Below are 19,646 nucleotides of genomic sequence, written 5' to 3'. Positions count from 1 at the left end.
AACAGTATTCCATTACAAAGGGAATAGGTTCTCATTTGAGACAAAGCCAAGGACTCTTCCGTAACAGGGCGTATCAATAGGACGGTCCGGTACTCTCATGCGGACTGAAACAGTTCATTAAGTCACAGCCATGTCTGCTATGTGTCTGTCTCGACAGTGTAATGATGTCATCAGAGGACACACGTATCAATAGGACTCTTTAATAAGTCCCAGACAGATGTTTCCTTCGTGTCTTGTCTTTGTTCGACATACCGGCGGACATACTAACGTAGGGGGAGTGTGGCTGTGTTTTTGACACAGACATTGCGTGATCCTGCTAATCTAGTTGGGAGACATGAATAAAAGCTGGATGGATGATGATCATCGTAACTTCTGGATTCGACACAAATGTAAAAATGCAGTTGAAGAGTGAATCTCTTAAACGAAGCGGCGACAGAATGATATCTTCTCACGATGCCGAGCAACTGCCCCAAAAAACTGGACCGCCCACTTTTTCGTAAACGAGGCCGTGTATGCCAGCTGTTGGGCTAGGCAGGGCTAGGCAGGGCTAGGCAGGGATGGGGACTACCGCTGAGTTTAGCCCAAAATTAGAGCTCTGCTGGCAGGGAGGCAAGCCGTTGTCCTCCCCTGCCAGGACCCACAGAGCTAGCTCACCTTCTGCCGGAGTATGAGAGACGTTGCGAGGTGTTGCTCACTGTACTACCATATGCTCAGTGCTGACCTAAAAACACACTGTTCCTGGGCTGTTGTATCCTGGGCCATACTCTCCCTCCTGTCTGGGACTCTCTATAGGAGATTGAGGTACTTCTGTATAGTAGGAGCCCAAGCTCTCTGAGGTCCCTGAAGCTAGCCTGTGACTATACCGCTGGGTATGCAGAGGTAACCTTACAGGTCCCAAAGCAAACAGGTTCTGTTTGTCCTAACAGGGCTCCTGTACAATTTACTCACACTCATAACAGTTACAGTGTGAGTCAGAATTTATTCTGTTCAGGTCCTGTGATATCTGAGAGAAACAGACAGAAGCCGCAGCTCACGTAGGACTCTCCATGGTCCTGTGCTCTGTGACCCATGTAGTGGCAGAGACATCCCTGGTTGCTTCTTCTGAGGTTTTCATAATGGCAGCCCTCCAGAACATAGAAACACATGTTGTTTTCCTACCCCTGTTTCAACGGTGTACCGCAGTGTGTGTGTGTGTGTGTGTGTGTGTGTGTGTGTGTGTGTGTGTGTGTGTGCCACGGTGTGTGCGCAAAGCTGCAGGGAGATGTTTGGAGTTGGGGGTGCTGGGCAGAGGTTGAGCAGAGGTGTTTTTAGTATTTCCACACACAGGGGGGGGAAAAACTCAATTTCATGCAATTCTACTTCATTTACATGATAGATGACATTAGCAAAATCGTTTTTAATACTACACAAATGACCGAAATGAGTGGCTACTCTGACAGTGAGAATATATCCTTCCTAATATTGTACATTCTGTGTGTTTTTACATTTGCCTGGGCTATTGTTTGAGTTCAAGACCAGGTCGTCTTTATTGCTCTCAGTAGCCTATAATATATATATATATATGTATTATAGGCTACAGTAGGCTACTAAATACACTTTCCAGAGCCACACTTACTCACCCAATGATGAAGATGAAGCCTAGGCTACTCAGCGGTGATGGCCCATGCACTCGTGCCATTAGCCTATCTCAAAATGATAAAGGTACTTTGAAGAGCAGTGCCGTAAACTCTGAATTGCTCAGATGTTGTTGAAATAAATTGTTAGCTTCTACAGACAGACGAGTCTTTAGTATGAGTCCTGGCTGCCAGTCTTGACTTGAATCGGAACTGCCATCTATGGGTTATATTTCTACAGTTGATTACAGCTGTCAGTTAACCTTATGCAAATTTCAAAATACAGTTGTCAGAAGAACATACAGGAAAGCAGATGCCTACACTGTATTTCTGATCAATTTGATGTTATTTTAATGGACAAGAAATGTGCTTTTCTTTCAAAAACAAGGACATTTCTAAGTGACCCCAAACTTTTAAGCGGTAGTGTAAGTATCGTGATATGATATCGTGAGGTCCCTGGCAATCCTAGCCCTAAAATATGCTAAAGATGTTTGAACGCAAAGTCAGCAACTGTGTTTTTGTAAACGACCAACGCCACAATGAATCTTCAGTCAACGTTTAACCTGCATTAGACTAATAACCACTAAATGTAAAACACAGTCATCAAACCAGAGTCCCGGAGCCAGTGATTACTTCCGAGACCCGGATTAAGTGATAATTTCAAAACACATTTGTTTTAATCAAATGTAGGACTAGAGCTTAATCACATTGGGACAAAGTGCCCGAATTTCAGTATTTTCTGTGTATTTCATTTGCTTCTACATCAGACTCTGAATGGGTTAGCAAAATCACTTGTGCTTCCTACCACTTACAGTGGTTCTGACTCATTTCTGCAGGAATCAAACCGGTCTCTGAGCCAGTGATCATTTCAAAACTAAAGTTCAATCAATAGTTGGACTCTTGAGCTTAACATGACCACCTGTGCTTCCTATAGTGTCTCTGAGTCAATCCCAGCAGCTCCAGAAACCCAACCGTCAGCCATAGATCTGAGCTGAATCTTAATACCCACTGGGCACAGACAGTCAATTCAACGTCTATTCCACGATGGTTGAACATAATTTCACTGAAATGTGGAAACAACGTTGATTCAACCAGTGGGTGGCGACATGCTCTGTGGTCAAGAATCCAGAGTGGCTCCATTCATGGATGTAGCAGAGAGATATGGGAAGAGGCTTTGACAGAACAGACTTTGGTCCCCTGTGATGGTTTCTGTTCTTGGATCTTTTGCCTCCCACATACACACACTGAATGGGATGTGTGTGTGGGAACTGTATGGAGTCTCAGAAGACTGTGTGTGCGTGTGCGCGTGTGTGTGTGTGTGTTTGCATGCGTGTGTATGTGTACAAAAACTTTCTTTGGATTTGTTCCACAGACACCCCACAGAAGCACATGCTGTAAGCCGGCAGCTCAGTGGTTCTCTGTGCTGTACGAGATGACATCTGTCCCGCTGCGCGTGCCGATGAGACAAGCCAATATTGACACAGCCGGCTGTTTTCACGTTTATAGAAGAGCCCCACTGCCTCCTGTCGTTCTTTTCCAGAGTTTGGACGGCGTGAGCGGATTCAGATGGAAGGCATAGCGCAACCGTGTCATCAGCACCCTCTGCAGCTTTATAGAACACAACAGGGAAGGAAAGGGACTAGCAGGGTTGAGGTCGATTAGAATTGAAGTAAGTCAATTCATGAAGTAAACTGGAATTCTAATTACAATGATTATTTTCCTCATTGACATGAATTCCGTTTACTTCCTGAATTGAAATGGATTTGACCACCCACCCCTGGTCTCTATCCAGGTCCCTGGTGTGTTCTTCCCTCACCTAACAACCCAACTTTGTTTCCAACTTTCTGTCCCAACTTCATGTTCTGTTCCGGTTAAAGGGGGGATTAAAAACTCAACACCGCGAACAGGGCGACTTGGCAGCATGGATGGCAGGAGCTGAAAAGAAAGGGAAGAGGTCAGCAGGAACAGAGAGAGAGAGAGAGAGAGAGAGAGAGAGAGAGAGAGAGAGAGAGAGAGAGAGAGAGAGAGAGAGAGAGAGAGAGAGAGAGAGAGAGAGAGAGAGAGAGAGAGAGAGAGAGAGAGAGAGAGAGAGAGAGAGAGAGAGAGAGAGAGAGAGAGAGAGAGAGAGAGAGAGAGAGAGAGAGAGAGAGAGAGAGAGGAGGGGGGGGGAGCAAGGAAAGAGGGAGGGGGTCTGAAATGCTTGCCCTGCAGTAAAGGGGCTGACTCACTCCTATTCTTTTAGCTGCGGAGAGCTGCTGCTAATTCGGGTCTATTCAGTGTAGGATTACGGTAATGTGGCCGTCTGGATGATAAGAGGGGAAACGGCAGGCATTCTATAACTCCCCTCCCTTTCCTCCCTCCCTTCCTCCCTCCCTTCTTCCCCTTCCTCCCTCCCTCTGTCCTCATACATGTAGACCATCCATCCCTGTCTCTCTGCTTCTGTCCCCCCTCTCTATCAGTTATGATAGCATTGCCCACTCTATGTCACCCCTCTCTATCCGTTATGATAGCATTGCCCACTCTATGTCACCCCTCTCTATCCGTTATGATAGCATTGCCCACTCTATGTCACCCCTCTCTATCCGTTATGATAGCATTGCCCACTCTATGTCACCCCTCTCTATCCGTTATGATAGCATTGCCCACTCTATGTCACCCCTCTCTATCAGTTATGATAGCATTGCCCACTCTATATCACCCCTCTCTATCCGTTATGATAGCATTGCCCACTCTATGTCACCCCTCTCTATCAGTTATGATAGCATTGCCCACTCTATGTCACCCCTCTCTATCCGTTATGATAGCATTGCCCACTCTATGTCACCCCTCTCTATCAGTTATGATAGCATTGCCCACTCTATATCACCCCTCTCTATCCGTTATGATAGCATTGCCCACTCTATGTCACCCCTCTCTATCCGTTATGATAGCATTGCCCACTCTATGTCACCCCTCTCTATCAGTTATGATAGCATTGCCCACTCTATATCACCCCTCTCTATCCGTTATGATAGCATTGCCCACTCTATGTCACCCCTCTCTATCCGTTATGATAGCATTGCCCACTCTATGTCACCCCTCTCTATCAGTTATGATAGCATTGCCCACTCTATGTCACCCCTCTCTATCAGTTATGATAGCATTGCCCACTCTGTCACCCCTCTCTATCAGTTATGATAGCATTGCCCACTCTATGTCACCCCTCTCTATCAGTTATGATAGCATTGCCCACTCTATGTCACCCCTCTCTATCAGTTATGATAGCATTGCCCACTCTGTCACCCCTCTCTATCAGTTATGATAGCATTGCCCACTCTATGCCACCCCTCTCTATCAGTTATGATAGCATTGCCCACTGTATGTCACCCCTCTCTATCAGTTATGATAGCATTGCCCACTCTATATCACCCCTCTCTATCAGTTATGATAGCATTGCCCACTCTATGTCACCCCTCTCTATCAGTTATGATAGCATTGCCCACTGTATGTCACCCCTCTCTATCATTTATGATAGCATTGCCCACTCTATGTCACCCCTCTCTATCAGTTATGATAGCATTGCCCACTGTATGTCACCCCTCTCTATCAGTTATGATAGCATTGCCCACTGTATGTCACCCCTCTCTATCAGTTATGATAGCATTGCCCACTCTATATCACCCCTCTCTATCATTTATGATAGCATTGCCCACTCTATGTCACCCCTCTCTATCAGTTATGATAGCATTGCCCACTGTATGTCACCCCTCTCTATCATTTATGATAGCATTGCCCACTGTATGTCACCCCTCTCTATCATTTATGACAGCATAGCCCATTGTACAGTATGTCACCCCTCTCTATCATTTATGATAGCATTGCCCACTCTATGTCACCCCTCTCTATCATTTATGACAGCATAGCCCATTGTACAGTATGTCCCCCCTCTCTATCAGTTATGATAGCATTGCCCACTCTGTCACCTCTCTCTATCAGTTATGATAGCATTGCCCACTGTACAGTATGTCACCTCTCTCTATCAGTTATAACAGCATTGCCCACTATATGTCACCTCTCTCTATCAGTTATGACAGCTTTGCCCACTCTATGTCACCTCTCTCTATCAGTTATGACAGCTTTGCCCACTACGTCATCTCTCTCTATCAGTTATGACAGCTTTGCCCACTCTATGTCACCTCTCTCTATCAGTTATGACAGCTTTGCCCACTCTATGTCACCTCTCTCTATCAGTTATGACAGCTTTGCCCACTACGTCATCTCTCTCTATCAGTTATGATAGCATTGCCCACTCTATGTCACCCCTCTCTATCCGTTATGATAGCATTGCCCACTCTATGTCACCCCTCTCTATCAGTTATGATAGCATTGCCCACTCTATGTCACCCCTCTCTATCAGTTATGATAGCATTGCCCACTCTGTCACCCCTCTCTATCAGTTATGATAGCATTGCCCACTCTATGTCACCCCTCTCTATCAGTTATGATAGCATTGCCCACTCTATGTCACCCCTCTCTATCAGTTATGATAGCATTGCCCACTCTGTCACCCCTCTCTATCAGTTATGATAGCATTGCCCACTCTATGCCACCCCTCTCTATCAGTTATGATAGCATTGCCCACTGTATGTCACCCCTCTCTATCAGTTATGATAGCATTGCCCACTCTATATCACCCCTCTCTATCAGTTATGATAGCATTGCCCACTCTATGTCACCCCTCTCTATCAGTTATGATAGCATTGCCCACTGTATGTCACCCCTCTCTATCATTTATGATAGCATTGCCCACTCTATGTCACCCCTCTCTATCAGTTATGATAGCATTGCCCACTGTATGTCACCCCTCTCTATCAGTTATGATAGCATTGCCCACTGTATGTCACCCCTCTCTATCAGTTATGATAGCATTGCCCACTCTATATCACCCCTCTCTATCATTTATGATAGCATTGCCCACTCTATGTCACCCCTCTCTATCAGTTATGATAGCATTGCCCACTGTATGTCACCCCTCTCTATCATTTATGATAGCATTGCCCACTGTATGTCACCCCTCTCTATCATTTATGACAGCATAGCCCATTGTACAGTATGTCACCCCTCTCTATCATTTATGATAGCATTGCCCACTCTATGTCACCCCTCTCTATCATTTATGACAGCATAGCCCATTGTACAGTATGTCCCCCCTCTCTATCAGTTATGATAGCATTGCCCACTCTGTCACCTCTCTCTATCAGTTATGATAGCATTGCCCACTGTACAGTATGTCACCTCTCTCTATCAGTTATAACAGCATTGCCCACTATATGTCACCTCTCTCTATCAGTTATGACAGCTTTGCCCACTCTATGTCACCTCTCTCTATCAGTTATGACAGCTTTGCCCACTACGTCATCTCTCTCTATCAGTTATGACAGCTTTGCCCACTCTATGTCACCTCTCTCTATCAGTTATGACAGCTTTGCCCACTCTATGTCACCTCTCTCTATCAGTTATGACAGCTTTGCCCACTACGTCATCTCTCTCTATCAGTTATGACAGCTTTGCCCACTCTATGTCACCTCTCTCTATCAGTTATGACAGCTTTGCCCACTGTATGTCACCTCTCTCTATCAGTTATGACAGCTTCGCCCACTACGTCAACTCTCTCTATCAGTTATGACAGCTTTGCCCACTCTATGTCACCTCTCTCTATCTGTCCAGACAGTAGATGAAGGTCACCACTATATTCCTATTAGAGGAATACATATCAACTGTTGAAGTAGAGGGCAGTAAATATATGTAATGGGTTTCTCTCTTCACTGTTGGTTATCATACCATCAGACACAAAGAGAGAGGCCACTCCTTTCCAATTTGGCCATAACAGGCCCACTGAGCACATATAGGCAGACGTGTGCCTAAAAACTAGAGAGGGGACGATACCAGTATACTCGTCAGTATCTTGGCAAGGAAACAAAACACGAAGCGTATTTCACTTCTTTAGGGAAACAGTGCTAATGTTGGAAACATCATTATGTTGTCATCCAGAGACACATGTATTTATTTTCCAAGCTACAGCACAATATTTTACATACAGCTGGTTTTTAAAGGACCAAGGAGTTTGGGCTGCTTCGTGTTTTCATTTTTTCCATGCCCTACTAAAAACACAGTGAAACTTGCCAACCAAGCCTTCTAACACTGATCCTAGACCTGTCCAAAGAGTGCTGGAACTGGGTGTATACTCTCCGATGTCATGGGGCAAAGCCAAACTCTCTGCCCTCTAGCAGTTTCTGTGGAGAAGCTCGCTGAACCAACATGCGCACACACACACACACACACACACACACACACACACACACACACACACACACACACACACACACACACACACACACACACACACACACACACACACACACACACACACACACACACACACACACACACACACACACACACACACACACACACACAAAAACAGAAAATAAGAGGCCACAGAACAGAGCTCTTGGCAGCTCCTTCAGAGCCAAATCTGACTTGGCAAAGGCCAGAGAGGGGTGAGAGGAAGAGAGGAGAGCAGTCTCTCATTTGCACACTGACTATGTTCACAGGCAAATATTAATTTCAGAAATATATTATCCGACCTAAGCTAAGAGAGGAAAGAGGAAGGAGAGAAAATCTATTATTTTGTGAAGAGGAACGGGTCGTAGAGGTCAGCGGTTTTTCATTTTAGTAAAAAGTGATGCTCTAAGATAAAACCACATTCCACAAGAGTGCCCATGTGTAAGAGATCTCCTACAAAGCCCCCTTCAGTGCAAATTCCTTTTTAACATGAAATGTGGAAAAAGCAGAGGATTTGTTTTCTCACTCTCTCTTTATCTCTCTTTCTCTCTCTCTGAAAAGTTACAAAGGACAACATCCATTAAAAATCCTCATATCACTTTCACATCAAATTGGGTTATAAAATCTGGTCTAGGTTGGTTTTATGGTGCGATTTCAACATGGGCCGCTTTGTAGAATGAAACCTTGAGTATCTTTGTCGCCACATTGTCTGTCTACCAGACTAGAGCTCAAAAGGTTAAGTGGCAATCTCACCAAGGAAAAGAATCCACAACCATACTTTAAAATTGACCAGGAAAGAGGACACTGAAAGGGCCAAACATCCAGTTAGACTGAACAAGAGACAGAGTACGAACTACGAAGTAAACAAAATCCACTTATAAGACAGAGAAACAGAAAAAACAGACGAGAGAAGGTAAACCAAAACGCCATTACAAAACAGGCTCCTGTTCCTCTGTGAAGTGGAACGTAGCCAAAAACAAACTCAGGACCGTGACCTTTCTGCCCCTCGGGGTTAAAAAATAACATTTGCTGAAGGTCGGTAAACAAAAGGGACGCTAGTCCGGTCAGGTGTTCGGTCAGAGGAGGGGAGAACAGAATGCAAATATTCTTGACAGGCCACAAGCCAAAGGGTGTGGAAGAGAATGCCTGTGTTCCTCGGAACAGGTAAAGCCACATTACAGCCACCACTCCAGTTATACAGCTTCAGAGTGCCAGGAAGGTATTACCTTATATGGGAGAGATGACAATAAAGATGGGTGTGGGATATGATGACACAAGACAATGGGCCTCAAGGCCAGACATTGTCAACTTGTATTATTGGCAAACAAAAGGCACCACTATCAGTTGTATTCTTTCACGGCATTTTCCACACTAGCAGAACAGGTTGGCATTACACACAAAGATTACAGAGACAAAGAGAGACAATATGAGCGTGAAATAGTGCGGTAAGGAGAATGACAAGTCCTCAAGGCCTGTAGAGTACAGTGGAAGAGGTGGGTTTCTGTGGACAAGTCTCACACAATAAAGTCACAGACAGTGCACTTCTCCATTGAAGACTTTCCTCCTATGTAGTGCACTACTTTTGACCAAGTAGTACCAGCACATTAGCGAGAGTGAACTGTAAATCGGAACAATGTCCTCGCGGCAAATGCACCTTGCTGCTTCACCCCCCCCCCCTTCCCTTGGTCTGTGTCCCCCCCCCTTCCCTTGGTCTGTGTCCCCCCCCTTGCCTTGGTCTGTGTCCCCCCCCTTCCCTTGGTCTGTGTCTGCCACTGGCGTAGTAAGCCAGCCTAAATGAGGAACACGACGGCATCGTACAGAACAGTCCCAGTAGCAGCAGCGGGAGCAGTAGCCTCAGAGACTAACAGGAGGTCAACCTCATCCATGGGGACCATTGTTACCTTCAGCCCAGGGAGGCTCACTGCTTACAAATCCCTCCAGCTTTACTCAAATTATGCTTCAAATCAAAATAATCGGTATGCATTTACACAGGCGTTTTGCTCATATTACTCTCCTGTGTGTGTGTGTGTGTGTGTGTGTGTGTGTGTGTGTGTGTGTGTGTGTGTGTGTGTGTGTGTGTGTGTGTGTGTGTGTGCGCGCGCACGCTCGCGCATTTGCCTTTTAACTCTAATAAAACAGTCAAGGAGAAATCCGTCAGGCACATAAGGAGATTTATTTTTGAATATCATCAATTAGGAGGCGAATGAAATGATAGTGTATGACTCTTTAACATTCAAACCATGTGTTGGTGTTCATCAAAGCCTTGAGTGGTGCTTCTTTCCCTGGCTGAGCCCAGCTCTGATTTTACACCCAGAGAGAAAGAGAGATCAATTCTTCAGCACTAACACAACTCAACCTTCCACCAACAACAATTCAATACACACCAGACTCACCCTCAACTTACTAATGAGTGTCCTTTTTCCCTCTCAAAGGAGACAAATGTGTTGATGCCGCTGAATATTTTATATATTCCTGAACTATTTAGGAGGTCTGGGCGTCTTTTGAAATATTCATGGTTTAATCAAATGTTAGCTAAGAAAAGTATTAAATATTTCAGGCAGGTGTGTGTGATCCATTAAAGGCCTTTAAAATGGCAACCCATGGCAGTCAGCTGTCTGTGTGGCACCTCTGAGGTACCCTACCTGTGTGTGTGTGTGTGTGTGTGTGTGTGTGTGTGTGTGTGTGTGTGTGTGTGTGTGTGTGTGTGTGTGTGTGTGTGTGTGTGTGTGTGTGTGTGTGTGTGTGTGTGTGTGTGTGTGTGTGTGTGTGTGTGTGTGTGTGTGTGTGTGTGTGTGTGTGTGTGTGTGTGTGTGTAGAAGATGGGTGGGCTGTGAAAGCGGAGAAGTGGGAGAGTCGCATTACTTACCCCCCCAGAGGATAGAGACATAGTAAAAAGAAAATGTAAAAAAGACAAAGACAAAGAGAGAGAGAGAGAGAGATAAGTAGTATGTATAAATATGAGTGTGTTTGGAAGCCGTATGTAATCTGACTGTGTGTGTGTGTTATGTGTGAGAGGAACTGAGGCTGAGTGCCCTTAGAAAGCCCACTGTGTGTGTCCTAGACCCCTTCAGCACGCACTGTTAGTGCTCCACCACACACAGCACTCAGTCTCACCTACATGCATGCACGCACACGCGCAAACACACATCCTGCCCCCCCCCCCCCCCCCCCCCCCTCTTTCAGCAGATCGATCCCAGGGCTAATGTTCCTGCCATTAATGGAGCGACGGCCGGCGCGCTTCCTCCGACTTTGAGCTTCTCTCCTGAGTGGTGCTTCAGTCACAGGCAATACTCTGAGAGGCCTACCTACCCCACAGCGAGTCTGGATGTCCACGGTCAGATAGGGGGTCCCTGGGTAGGGTCCCTGAGCTAGAGCGCTGTCTCTGGAGGCTCAGTGTAAGACCCAGGGCACATTGGGATGACAATAGACTCTGGGTTGACTCCTGATGGGGAGGCTGGGTCCTGACTCTGCACCATATTGTGACTGTGGCTCTCTGATGCCCCTGTGGGAGCGGTAAATGGTTTGGGCAGCAAGCAGACGCATGCACACACACACTCTTCCTCCTCCTTTATCTTCATCACTGTGGCAAGAGGACGACGATAGACTCCTTCTCTCACCCCATTACGACCTCACAGATGATGTCCAACAGCGCTTCCACTTTTCTCTGTCTCCCCATGTGACTCTGTCCCTCTGGTGTGCACTGTGCTGTAACCATACCTGTTAGTCTACTACCACACTTCCTGTCTGGAAGGAAGGAGGGCCAGCAGGGATCAGGGATCAGCTCAAATCCCTGGGAAGCTTCAGTGTGGTGCGAGAGAGTTGTTTGTCCTGGTCTGGACTGGCCGCTTTCATCTTAGCGAACCAGGCAAGCAGGATAACGGGCTGCTAGTGACTGATTAGGGCACCTGATCCACAGTGATGGTTCTAGCCAAACCACTCAGTACCACTCTCTTAGTATCCATCTCCATCTTTGACCATCAAATAATTACTGAAGGAAGAAAATCCGGCAAACCGGAGGAGAGGTTTACAGGGCATCATCTTTTGCAAAGTAAGGCCAAGTGGAAGAAAAATAAACACCTCAGTCTCCAAAAAGTTGCGAGCTCTTTCAGAAGTGCTAACTGATCAGACAAACCTAGACAGAGGAGCGTTGATACCTAGACGGCCCAATTCAGCAGGTTTGACAAAAGAACACAAAGCAGCTCTCTCAGTTAGGTGAATCCCTGAAGCTGAGAGCTGCTGGTGTCAACACCTTTCTATTTTTCTCTCTCGATACCATGCCACTACAAAAGCCCACCTGAAACTTTTTCTTTCTTTTATCCCTCAGAAGTATTTTGAAATGAGTCAGGGAAGGAGGGGGGGACAGGGAGAGGGGACGCAAATTGGCCCTGCTCAATCATTTATCTTTCAATAGGTGAATAGTAGACGGAGCCACGTTGGGAGGAAGGAGGCTTTAAAAAGACACGGAAAGGGATCAGGGTGAATAATGGATGAAGAATCCAACGTTGAGAAAAGGAAAAAGGAGGCATGTTGAGAAATATTTCATAAAGCCGAGATTTTTTTTTTTTGGTGTTGTAAATCCTATTAGGAGGTGAGGTAGTGTGTGTGTGTGTGTGTGTGTGTGTGTGTGTGTGTGTGTGTGTGTGTGTGTGTGTGTGTGTGTGTGTGTGTGTGTGTGTGTGTGTGTGTGTGTGTGTGTGTGTGTGTGTGTGTGTGTGTGTGTGTGTGTGTGTAGTGTAGTGGTGGGATTAGTTCCCCCTCGGTCCCAGATTCCCTTCATTCGGGGCCACATGTTTTCAGTGATAAAAATATACACCACACTGCCACCACTACAATGCCCCTCTCCACTGTGTTCTTCTTTACACAGTAGTGTAGCAAAAAAGGGGTATTAGTGGTGATATTGATGTTACTGTATCTGTTCCATGACAGGAAGCAGCAAATAAGGAGTTTTGCTTCAATTTCCTTCCTCTCCAGCTGCTCAATTTCACACAAAATAGACATCTGTAAAGGGAAAAGGAGATCGAAGCCCATTATACAGTCAAACAGACAGGGGCAAATCCACCATCTCCTTTTCTCCCTCCCTCTCTCCCCCAATGTCTCTATACCGTGTGGAATTTGAAGCATCTGAGAAATGTCACTGGTGTTCTAATCGGATTGTGGCTGGGGTTCGGCGGGGCTGGCGGGAGAAGTGTCGTTTGAAGTAACCTGTGAGGTTGAGCGGGATCGCCGGAGCAGAAGGAGAAAGGGTCTGTGGCCGTCTGCCCCATCAACCCCTCAGCCCTGATCTTAACACTCAGCTGTAGCTGACGTCTGGCAACGGCTTAGACAGCTCATCACTGACAAGTAGACCAGACAGACATATAGAGAGATGAATCAGAGGAGAAAGAGAGAGAAACAGAGAGAGAGAGCCCGGGGAGAAGCAGAGTTGAGACTGTGAGCATGGGAGAAAAAGGGAGAGAGTGAGAGAGGGAGCAAAGGAAAGATAAGCAACCTGTGAACACTAATGTCTAATCAATGTACAACACTAATGAGCCAACAGAGAAGAGAGGAAAGCTGACTTCATTTAGCTCCAGAGCAGTAGAGGGAACGCAGAGATGTCCAATGGTAGATCCATTCTCTCTATATGACGGACTGCCAGTGTCAAGTCTGATGGCACAACTGAATGAGGAGTATCAGAGCTTTAACATCCCAATGGGCAAAACTGACAGGAGACATCCGATACAGCATCCATCAACCCCTACCTGTCTACCTGTCATCGACGTCTGATCTGTATCATAAACAAACACATTTCTCTGGAGAACAGGGCCTCTTAAACCTCACATCCGTAGATGTCAAACCCACAATTTCTGTGTCTGTCAATAATGTGTTCTATCGCCGCCTCGCCGGCTGCCACAACGTCCAGAGACCAAATTTCTAAGTCTAAGCAGTTTACTTCCATCCATCCAGGCTGGTTTTTTCTTCTTTCTTTTTTTCCCTCCATCCACTCACCCTGTCAACTCTCTCCGGGCGCAGAGTGAGAAGCCAGCTGTTATCGACGTTTAAAATGGAATAATGCAGAGATAATGCCTCTGTGAGTCAGCAGCGGTGTTGGGATGCTAGGCATCGTTTACCACTGCCGTCCGTAGGGGTGAGACGGATTGAGAGAGAGAGGGTAAGATGGATCGGCTTTTAAACCACTCACTCAGGCAGGCATGCCCACTCACTGGATGGGAGGTCAAGGCCAACTGCCAGATGTAACTATTCTAAAAGGGAAATTTATGCCACATTTGTGGCATACGAACGAAGTGAGTTTGTCTGTTTTTTATCATTACGACACCAGAGAAATATTGTGCAAACTGGTTTAGATAGGCCTGATACTTTCATATTATGAGAAATACTGTTGTCAAGCCTGAGGGGTTGGACGAAGGCGACACACGTTATTTCTAACTGGCCCTTTAATCCCCTTCTACTACGATGGGTTCTGGTTCAAGGAGACTTGGCTTCCTTCAGCAATTGATCAAACGTCAGTTTACTGAGCTGCCTCTGTTGACCGACTTCCTTACGTAACCTTCCACTGGCTGAGGAAGGTGAACCGGCTCAGCTGGTCACATGGCTGGTTGTATGCTGGACCACAGGTTATAGTCGGTCCCGGTTGCTGAACCAAAACACATAAAGTAGGCCCCTGCTACTGAACCCATACACCAATAACAGAGGACTGATCTTAAAATGGAGGACTGCAGGTGCATTAGGTTAGAGGTTTGGTTTCTGCTCTGTTCTATGGGCCTTGCAGGCCGGTGTGAGTCCATGTAGATGATGCAGAAATGCATTCTTCAAATACAGACCATCCATCCTGAAAGATGCTTATGTAAAGAAACACACGCTGCACTAATTTGTCTTTTGTAGTTTTGCAAAGGTGACAGTAAAAGTGGGGTGTAATGGGGGACAAGTGAAGAATTGGAGCAGAAAGTGGATGTGTAAGGATGTTGAAACTAAGCAGTTATAGAGTTGTAACGAAATTTACTGTAGAGGAGCTACAAAAGCGAAATTTTTGCTCTGTACTCCAGCACTTTGTAATGATACATTGACGAGGAGGTTAAAGTGCAGACTGTCAGCTTTAATTTGAGGGTATTTCCATACATATTGGGTGAATCGTTTAGAAATTACAGCACTTTTTGTACATAGTCCCCCCATTTTTGGGGACCAAAGGTATTCTGACAAATTCACTTATATGTGTATTAAAGTAGTAACAAGTTAAGTATTTGGTCCCATATTCCTAGCACGCAATGACTACATCAAGCTTGTGACTACACTTTTGTTGGATGCATTTGCTGTTTGTTTTGCTTGTGCTTCAGGTTCTGTTTTGCCCAATAGAAATTAATGGTAAAGAATGCATTGTGTCATTTTGGAGTCACTTTTATTGTAAATGAGAATAGAATATGTTTCTGAACACTTCCACATTAATGTGGATGCTACCATGATTAAGGATAGATAGTCCTGAATGAGTCATGAATAATGATGAGTGAGAAAGTTAGACGCACAAATGAGTGAGAAAGTTAGACGCCCGTTTCACAGGCTCTGACGACGGAGGTGTCATCCTGTCCTGCTTTCACTCTCTCTCAGCCCATCAATCCATACACCCATCCATCTATCCCTCTGATCTGTCTATCTGTGTGTACGCTGTACGCCGCAATGCACACCATCAATGCTCTAACACTAGTCAATGGAGAGAGAGTAGGACGGAGGAGGAGAGGAGAGTAGAGGAGACGAGGGAGGTGAGAAAGATGGAGCTACAACCAAACAGAAATGGATCACACATACATACACACAGCGTTCTCTGAAATAGCTTCTTCTTTCTCGGGCCGAGGCGTCGGCAAAGCAGTTTTATGGAGCCGTGAATCAGCGACGGCTAATGACAACCAGAGCCCTGAGCTGTTGACGTGGCATAAAGGGCCTCCTCTATAGTGTAGCCGCAGAGAAAGGCATTAGCTGTTAGGAGGCGTCACGATGGCAGTCAATGAGAATAAGGGCTTCATTGGCTAATAATAGCGGCCGGAGATGAGCGAAAGCCAAAGGGGATACGGTTGAAGTGCAACGAAGCGAGGCATCATTGTAACCATCGCACAACCTAAAGGGGCAATGTGTGTTTACATTCAATTATATTAGAGATCACATCCACATTAAAAGTCATAGTATGCCGTGCTTTCTCTGCCAATGCGGTACACCCTCCCCTGATCCCTTCCCCTCTGCAGCAGCAGCCAGAGGAGAGAGGAGAGGGATGGAAAGAGAGAGAATGAGAGGGGGCATCACACAGCAGGCTGCCACTTCAACAACATCTCCTGCTACACACAAACACACACACAATGGCCCGTTTCAGAGGCCCCGGTGGGTAAATAGTAATACAGCCATGAGTGACACAACACTCAGACGCCGCAGAGGCTAGACTCATCATTCCCATTGAGAAAGGGACCAGGGTCATAAATGGAATGGAATGGGATTCTAAAGAGGCCTCATCCCACACATTCCGTGTCTCTTTTTCCTCAAACGCATTAATTGATTTCTGTGACCTGGCTGGGTGAATATAACAAGTACGGTGCTTTTGTACTATTCTCTTCAGGCAACGCAAGAGCAGCTGAGGAGAGGGCCCACAGTGGGGCCTTCATTCCTTAGCCTGTGGCCTGTGCTATTGGTCGACTCTTCTAACGAGGAGGCCTGCTCATTAAGCTGATGACCCGCCTCTCATCAAGACAGTTAATAGTCAGTTATGTTGTCTATTGTTTTTGACTGTGTTTGTTTATTGTAATAGATATATATACACAGTACCAGTCAAACGTTTGGACACACCTACTTATTTAAGGATTTTTCTTTATATTTACTATTTTCTACTTTTTAAATATATTTTCAGATTCTTCAAAATATCCACCCTTTGCCTTGATAACAGCCTTGCACACTCTTGGCATTCTCTCAACCAGCTTCACCTGTTCCCACATATGCTGAGACCTGAAAATGCTGAGCACTTGTTGGCTGCTTTCCTTCACTCTGCGGTCCAACTCATCCCAAACCATCTCAATTGGATTGAGTTCGGGTGATTGTGGAGGCCAGGTCATCTGATGCAGCACTCCATCACTCTCCTTTGTGGTCAAATATCCCTTAAACAGCCTGGAGGTGTGTTGGGTCATTGGGTCAAAATTGTCCTACTAAGCGCAAACCAGATGGGATGGCGTATCGCTGCAGAATGCTGTGGAATTCGCTTTGTTGTCATTGAGACAAGCACTTCATAACAACTCTATTGTATCTCTTGAGAATAGAAATATGCATTCATGGGAACCTCAGAGCGGTTTTGCTCTACTGCACTAGGAGTAACCTGGTTAGGTTGTGAGCAAAACCAAGGCTTGCAATATGACGCAATTGAATGCGAAGAAATAGATGTTGATACATGCTAACCAAGTTCAATCTCAACTTTGTTCATTAGTCCAGTGTTTCTCCTATATTCATTTAGCAGAGGTGGCCCAGCGGTGGCCCTAGCGGTAGCAATCTCTCGTCCCAACGGCCCCACCCTGCATTATGCACGTGTGTGTGTGTGTGTACGTGCCCCGCTCTAAAGTAAGTTAGTCGATGAGCAAGGCAAGACGTGTGTGTGCTCATGTGTGGGACCCAGGTGATATGATGACTCAAGCCTCTGCAACTCTTCCACCTGAATAAGGAGCTAGTATTGGCCTCTGCAACTGTACCTCTGCTCTCACACAGCTGAGACTGACGAAGCTGCTACTGTAGAATGCAGAGAGCCCTTTGCATTTTGGATTGCAGCCACAGTTGGATAACATAGTACTACCATCAGCCAAAAACCTTACCTCAGCTAACTTGTTGGCTACAGTATATCTACAATGTGTCATGAGTCAGGACCGTTCGATCACATCAGTGATCAATATTTTTCAAGATGTTTCAGTTTGGTGACAGGTGTTCTTATTTTGACAGTGTCATAGACATTGTCAACACAAGACAATGTCTGTGACATCTGAATGTCTTTGGGCTTCATGACAACTTTGTGACAGTGTTTGGTCTGCTCCTACCTTTCCGTTGGCTTTGGTCTTGCTGCTGCTGTGGTTGTTGTTGGTGGTGGGGTTGGCATCCTCATGGACCCGGTCCAGGAGCCAGAGCAGGAACTCCAGGGCATCGTGCTGAGAGTTCCCTCTGAACTGAGAGCCGTACTTGGACACAATACTCTGGGAACAGACAGGGGGGAGCAAATCAGATGAGGACATTACAAAAGACATAAAACGACTTTCCAACAAACTACAGTAGAAGCTCAAAGATATTAACCTTAAAGTTACAGGCTGACCGGTAAACCTAACAGGGAATATCGAACACGGACAAAAAATGATGTAGATGTAATCAGTTACATGTTATCTGAACAGAAAAAAACTGGAACAAGTTACGTCAGGGGTTCTATACTTTTTCACACAGGCCCCCCATTACTACAAAATCTATGGGCTAAAAAACCTAGCTAAAAAAACATTAGCTAGGGCCTCCCGGGTGGCGCAGTGGGATGCAGTGCTCGCTGTGCCACCAGAGTCTCTGGGTTCGCGCCCGGGCTCTGTCGCAGCCGGCCGCGACCGGGAGGTCCGTAGGGCGATGCACAATTGGCCTAGCGTCGTCCGGGTTTGGCCGGTAGGGATATCCTTGTCTCATCGCGCTCCAGCAACTCCTGTGGCGGGCCAGGCGCAGTGCGTGCTGCACGGTGTTTCCTCTGACACATTGGTGCGGCTGGCTTCCGGGTGGGAGGGGCACTGTGTTTAGAAGCAGTGCAGCTTGGTTGGGTTGTGCTTCGGAGGACGCATGGCTTTCGATCTTCTTCTCTCCCGAGCCCGTACGGGAGTTGTAGCGATGAGACAAGATAGTAATTACTAGCGATTGGATACCAGGAAAATTGGGGAGAAAAGGGGATCAAAAAAAAAAAAAAAAACGTTAGCTGACATGGCCTTGTGCAGTCTACTATTACAACAATCAAGAGTAAGCTGAAAGCCAGACTGAGTTCTTTAAAAAAAAAGTTTTTTTAACAATGACGAACCCCCCCACCAGAAAAAATATTGTCATCAGATTACAGATACTCATTGGATTACTTTTAAATTCAGAAAATATGTTTGCGAAAAAATAGACAACACCGTCAAAAGTATTTGGACACACCTTCAAATTAGTGGATTCGACTGTCAGCTACACCCGTTGCTGACAGGTGTATAAAATCAAGCACACAGCCATGCAACCTCCATAGACAAACATTGGCAGTAGAATGGCCTTTACTGAAGAGCTCAGTGACTTTCAACGTGGCACCGTCATAGGATGCCACCTTCCCAACAAGTCAGTTCCTGACTTGAGCTGCCCCCGGTCAACTGTAAGTTCTGTATTGTGAAGTGGAAAAGTCTAGGAGCAACAAGGGCTCAGCTGTGAAGTGGTAGGCCACACAAGCTCAAAACATGGGACCTCCGTGTGCTGAAGTGCGTAGCTTGTAAAAATTGTCTTTCCTCGGTTGCAACACTCACTACCGAGTTCCAAACTGCCTCTGGAAGCAACGTCAGCACAAGAACGGTTTGTTGGGAGCTTCATGAAATGGGTTCCTATGGCCGGGTAGCCGCACACAAGCCTAATATCACAATGTGCAATGCCAAGGGTTGACTGGAGTGGTGTAAAGCTCACCACCATTGGACTCTGGAGCAGAGCAAACGCTCTAGAGTGATGAGT

General features: G+C 46.0%; 1 protein-coding gene across 2 annotated transcripts in view; it reads right to left on the bottom strand.

The window, feature by feature from the left end:
* LOC129836464 (ubiquitin carboxyl-terminal hydrolase 43-like) overlaps positions 1 to 19,646 on the bottom strand; it is a 117,038-nt gene that overhangs the window by 86,804 nt on the left and 10,588 nt on the right. For both annotated transcript variants that reach the window (XM_055902672.1, XM_055902682.1), the window contains exon 2: positions 17,981 to 18,133. In XM_055902672.1, the coding sequence (XP_055758647.1) occupies positions 17,981 to 18,133 (153 nt within the window). The remainder of the gene's footprint in view (positions 1 to 17,980; positions 18,134 to 19,646) is intronic.

Source organism: Salvelinus fontinalis, chromosome 3, assembly GCF_029448725.1.
Source record: "Salvelinus fontinalis isolate EN_2023a chromosome 3, ASM2944872v1, whole genome shotgun sequence".
In the NCBI taxonomy this organism is placed as follows: domain Eukaryota; kingdom Metazoa; phylum Chordata; class Actinopteri; order Salmoniformes; family Salmonidae; genus Salvelinus; species Salvelinus fontinalis.
This window is presented reverse-complemented; position numbering and strand designations above follow the sequence as displayed.